Raw genomic sequence first — 5,973 nt, forward strand, 5'->3', positions numbered from 1 at the left:
TTTTCTTTTTGAGACAGGGTCTTGCTATGATTCAGTCTGGCCTTGAGCTCACTTTGTAGCCCAGGCTGGTCTCAAACTCACAATGATCCTCTTGCCTCAGCCTCCCGAGTCCTGGGATTAAGGCGTGTATCACCATGCCCAGCTGAGACCTTATTTTTGAACATAAAGTTTAAGTTGCTATTTATTTTCATTCAATCTTAGTGCCTTTGTATGTAAAATAAGAATGTGTATCACTACCTCAGATTCTTAGAGAATTAAATAAGGCAATTATTTTCGTATGTTTACTGATACATAGTGTGTTTTGTACTTAGGTGGCAGATGATATAAAGGAAGCACTGGGACTTGTCAGACATAGAAGAATTAGAAAATGGCACAACCATGCTTGTTACATAAAAAACATGAACCAGAACTGCACAGTGCAAAAGAAACTAAGCCAAAGGATGATGAAGATGCCGAGCTGATCTTTGTTGGGGTGGAACATGTAAGTGACGATGCTGAGCTCATCTTTGTTGGAGAAACATCAGATTCAAAACCAGTTATTTCAAACATTTTGAACAGAGTCACCCCGGGTTCTTATTCAAGAAGAAAAAAGTATGGTCGTTTCAGAAAAAATACTGCTCAAAGATTGCAGCCTGCAAGTCATGTGACCTCTCCATCAGAAACAGTGACTGTCTTGTCAGAGTCTCCATCTGAATCAAGATCAACAGATAGTCCTATCATTATTGAGCCTTTGTCTGACCTTGATGATGACAATGATTCTTCACAAGTTGTGCCTAGTAGTTCCTCAGAGTTCAATTCTCCTGTGGTTGCATCAGCAAGTCCGTTGCAGCATCCAGTACCGACAGTGCTTTTAGTAGAAGATACAAATGACAGTCCGCCTGTATCAAAGCGATGTTCTACTTCTGAAGTAAGTAGCATAAATCCTAAAAGTGCTAAACTAAGTGATGGGATGGCAGGAGGAATTTCTTCAGCTTTGTCTACTTCAGATGATTCTCATACAGTGACACTTCAGCAAAGTACGCTCTCAAGCGATGTTGCTACTTCCTTAAGCTGTATTCAGAATATAGCGTCTTTTCCAGCAGTTTTTCCAAAGGACAATGTCCAGTTCAAGCCTACAAATATAAATCCTGATATGGAAAATGGATTGGCGAAAATTTCAAGTCTAGCAAGTCAAAATAAGACCTGTGATCCCAAGAAAGGAAGTCTGATCCTGTTACTTAGTGACTTTTACTATGGACAACACAAAGGAGATGGGCGGCACGAAGCTAAGACTCACTCGACCTTTAAGTGCCTCAGCTGCTTGAAAGTTCTGAAAAATGTTAAGTTTATGAACCACATGAAACACCATTTCGAACTTGAGAGGCAGAAGGGGGATAGCTGGGAAAAGCACACCACCTGCCAGCACTGCTATCGGCAGTTTCCCACCCCCTTCCAGTTGCAGCGTCATATTACAACTGTACACACTGCAGAGGAGCTCTCTGCTGTCTGTAAGATCTGTGAGTTGTCATTTGAAACAGATCAGGCTCTTCTACAGCACATGAAGGACAATCATAAACCTGGAGAAATGCCCTACGTGTGCCAGGTTTGCAATTACAGGTCATCGGCCTTTGCTGACGTGGAAACACATTTTAGAGTGTGCCATGAAAACACCAAGAATTTACTGTGTCTGTTTTGTCTCAAAATTTTCAAAACTGCAGCACCATATGAGTGTCACTGTAAGCGACACTGGGGAAAGAGTGTTAACCAGTGTTCTAAATGTCGGCTTCAGTTTTTAACCTTTAAGGAGAAAATGGAGCATAAGACCCGGTGTCATCAGATGTTTAAAAAGCCAAAACAGCTAGAAGGATTGCCTCCTGAGACAAAAGTTGTTGTCCAGGTGTCACTAGAACCTAGCCTACCGGGCTCAGTGAAGGTAGCATCCATTACAGTGAGCACCATTGAGTATGAATCCACTCCCCTCAGGTCTAAGAGCAAAATTTCCAAAAAAGTCCATTAATTTTATTGTTTTTAAAACCAAAACTAAAGTGTTCAATCCAAAGCAAAAACCCCTATAAAAACACAGGGCCGGGGAGATGGCTCAGTGGAATAAGTGCTTCTCTGGCAAGTGCAAGGGCCTGAGTTCAATCCCTGGTTCCGACAAAAAAAAAGAAAAAAGAAAAAACCCACAAATCATAAATTATTCAGTAGCACCAGAAATAGATACAGATGAATTGAGATTTTTTAAAAATTCATGGTAATGAACTTTTTATTTTTTGAGACAGGATCTCACTGTGAACTCAGTATAGCACAGGCTAGCCTCAAACTCATAGCAATCCTCCAGCCACAGCCTGTGAGGAGGAGGACAGTTTTGTTTTGTATGTTTTCTTTGTTTGATGCTGGGAATAAACCCAGGACTTCACATGTTGGCAAAGTGCTCTACTACTGAGCCACATTTGTGGCTCCTACAGTATTTTCTGAATCTTGAGGTATTATTTAAAATATATTGCCTAGTTTTCATATTAACTGTCTGTCTGCATGCATGCTAGGTGTTTTTGTGTATATGTTTGAGTTGAGAAAACAAGTGAAAACTTATTTATTATTTGGTATTCATATTATTTTGAAAACTTCTGTATATAGAATTTGTAGTTTTTGAAGTATTTAATTTTATTTTCTACTTTTTCTGTGGTATTACAGATTTTTTATAAACCCCGCTGAGATGAAAATGGCTTTGTTATGTCCTGGGCCATGAGCCCTCAGATGTACCTCTGTTATGCCAGCATAAGGCAGCCTGGTTCTGAAATATTGTATGTGGATTTAAAGAAGCTGTGGCATGATTGGAGACCAGGAGGGCGGAGGTTGACTAGGGAAGATCAGTGGTTCCTTGTCCCAGTTGATAAGAAGGACACATATCATGCAGTCATGGACCTGAGGTAGAAAACTACCTCGGAGTGTCTTGACCTAACAAAAGGGTGTCCAGGGGGGCTGGGGAGATGGCTCAGTAGAATAAGTGCTTCCCTGGCAAGCGCAAGGAACCCCTGGTTCTGCCAAGGGAAAAAAAAAAAAAAAAAAAAAAAACGGCATCCAGGGCATCCAGGGATGCAAAAGTGATTCTACCAGAATGCCTACATTTGCTGACGCACACTTTGGATTCAAACAGCTGCTGTATTTCCTTAGCTTCATGTGAAAAAGCAGCAGTAATTCCGTTAAATGCTCTAAAGGGAAATTGGGTTCATTCTGTCTCCTTTTCCTTTGTCCAGACACTAGTGGAGTGCGAAGTGGCCACATGCCTCTTAATCACCCGGTGAAGCATGCTACATTTCCCAAGAGAAAGAAGCCTTAGCATCCAGAGTGTGAACTGTCCTGGACCCATAGCTTTAACTGGAAAGGACCATACAAATGGTGTCTTTTAATTAATAGACTGGGCTAAGTGTAGTTCTCCCGCTGCTAAGCTGGCATGGGGCTTGTCCAAGAACAGGTACAGTGAACAGAAATAGACCAGGCACACTGGTTAAAATTAAATCCATTGCAGGGCTTTCCTTCTGTTTTTTAGTACTTGTGTATTTTATTCTAGTTGAACATATGATGCTTGGAGTTTTTTATTTTGCCCTGGGCATGAGTATATTACAGTCAATAATTTATAGGGTTTTTTCTTTTCTTTTTTTATGTATTTGATACAGGGTCTTACTACACAGCTTAGACTCATAGTGATCCTCCTATTTTTAGCCTCCCCAGTGCTGGGATTATAGGCGTGCACCACCATGTCTGGTCTTGGTGGCCAGCTCAGCAGGCCTATGGGCTGGGCCAGCTCCAGCTCAGACTGTGGTGCTGGGGATTGAACGGTGGTCTTTGTGCTTGCCTAAGCAGGCACTTAATCTGCTGAGCTATTTCGCCAGCCCAGTTTTTTCTTTTGTGTACATGTGATTTTCCAGTTGATCACACTTGCACCATTTGAGTCTTACTTGAAGCACTCTAGTGTGCAAGAAATGTTCTGTCCACTGGTAGCTTTAAGACTTAAGTATAAAGTTTTAGAGTTAATATCCTTCGTGTAATATGTAGTTATTTATCTTGTCATTGTGTCATAGAGGAACCTGTTTTCCTTGCCTTCCCCAGGGGCTTTCCCGCAGAACTGTGGCATACCCTCTGAGTATTGATTCCTAAACATTGGTGAGCTTCGAATGCTTCTGTGAGTCCTCAGGGTTGTTTTCCTGGGTTTACAGTACTATTCTTTGTTCCTCTGCCCTCAGCCTAGGTGCCTATCAGTCAAGAAATCTAGTATCCTGGCTATAGACATAGATCTGGAGAAACACTTTTTAATGTTTTTTTCATTTCTTCTTAAATGTACCTTATTGTCTCTCTTCTCTTCTGTTTATCTGGTTATATTTTCTAAGCTTTCACAAAAAATGATAATTATAGTTGGGTGTGGTAGTACACACCTGTAATCCCAGTGCTTGGAAGGCTGAGGCAGGAGGATTACCACAAGTTTGAGGCCAGCTTGGCTACATAATAAGTTCAAGTCCATCCTGCACTACACAATGTGACCCTGTCTCCAAAGGAAAAAAAAAAAAAAGTGGAGCTACAGATAGTACATTCTGTTGTATGTATGTTTCCATGATTGATGGTCAGTTGACTTGCACCTTGAACATTTTGCTGGGCCTTTTCACTTCGATTACTTGGGCCACAGCATGTTGTTAAGATTTTACACTGAATACATTTTCTAGATTTAGGAAATGGTTTGTGTGTGTGTGTGTGTGTGTGTGTGTGTGTGTGTGTATTCAGTTTTTCTGGTGAAAGCTCCCATGTATGTATAAATATACACATTTTGGTGTACTCTGTTCTTATGGTAAAAATGAAATGTCTCAGTTCCATGCTTTAGTGATGCTTAGTAGCTTAGCAGTATTAATACAACCACTATTGTTTGCTGTTTCACTAAAGCATGTTCCTGAGGAGTAGAAATTGTCAGTTATTGTCAGCTACAAGTTCCAGCAGTCTCTCCCTTGCTACCTCTACTCCCATCTTCTGCCACATCTTCCTCGTCACTGCACTGTTTCGGCATACTAGCCGTGTCATTCCTCAAGTAGCGTGCTTTTCCTGGTCCAAAGGTTGCCCATGCTATTCTTATTTTTTCAGAGTGCTTTTTCCCTAGGCCTGCATGGCTCGCTACCTCACTTAATTGCTTGACACTTTCTTTGATTCATTGAGGTTTACAAATGTTAGAATAACTAAAAATATGCCCTGCTTAAAGAAACACATAGCTTACTCCTCCCTAAAAGCACTTTACCTCCCCATAGTCCTTCCCTCTCCGATCTGGCTAAATTTCCTAGATTTTCATGAAAAGCTAGGAAAGTATCATCCTCAAGGGCTTCGCTTCTGTCTTAGAATTGAGCTAGCGTAAGTCAAGTTCTGTGCCTGCAGCTAAAAGAAAATAATATAGTGAAGCAAGTCTTTCAGGAGCTTTCTGTTTTTCTATTGATAGTTTTATATTTTTTTAAGGCAATGTCAGCTTGTATTGTTTACAAATATATTGAATATCTGTCCAGATTACTATTTTATATTTTGTGAATTTCCTTGTCTATTTTGCTCGCTTGTTCTTTCAGATAAAATTTATTAATGTTGCCAAAAGTAAATAAAATAGCAATTATATTAATAAAATGTTTTATGAAAAAATGTTCCTGCTGTATTTTCTTTTTGCCAATAACATGATGCATTTTTAGTTTTGTTAGTTACCTCCTGCTGGTTGCATTCTTTAGTCTTACTTCATTGGCCAGGACTTCTAAACAATGAAACATACAATGGATTATGGGGTTTTCTTTTTAATAAGAAATGGTTTACTATTAAAGTTAATGTGGGGCTGGTGAGATGGCTCAGTGGTCTAAAGCACCTACTAAGAACAAGCTTAGTAAAGCACAGGGACCGCGGTTCAATCCCCCAGCACCACATGCCAGCCAGCCCGCCCCCTGGTGGGCTGAGCTGGCCACACACACACACACACACACA

The 5,973-nt window shown here is 40.5% G+C and overlaps 2 protein-coding genes across 2 annotated transcripts in view; one reads left to right on the top strand and one right to left on the bottom strand.

Annotated features, from left to right (window-relative positions):
• Positions 1-2,041, top strand: part of Znf280b (zinc finger protein 280B) — a 27,926-nt gene extending 25,885 nt beyond the window's left edge. The window contains exon 3 of the mRNA XM_004636373.2: positions 312-2,041. Within this exon, the coding sequence (XP_004636430.1) occupies positions 368-1,996 (1,629 nt within the window). The 5' untranslated portion in view covers positions 312-367 and the 3' untranslated portion in view covers positions 1,997-2,041. The remainder of the gene's footprint in view (positions 1-311) is intronic.
• The window catches only part of LOC101585743 (immunoglobulin lambda-1 light chain), a 734,743-nt gene that overhangs the window by 671,126 nt on the left and 57,644 nt on the right, over positions 1-5,973 (bottom strand). The window lies entirely within an intron of this gene.

This window comes from Octodon degus, unplaced genomic scaffold (assembly GCF_000260255.1).
Source record: "Octodon degus isolate 3935 unplaced genomic scaffold, OctDeg1.0 scaffold00079, whole genome shotgun sequence".
NCBI classification, from domain to species: domain Eukaryota; kingdom Metazoa; phylum Chordata; class Mammalia; order Rodentia; family Octodontidae; genus Octodon; species Octodon degus.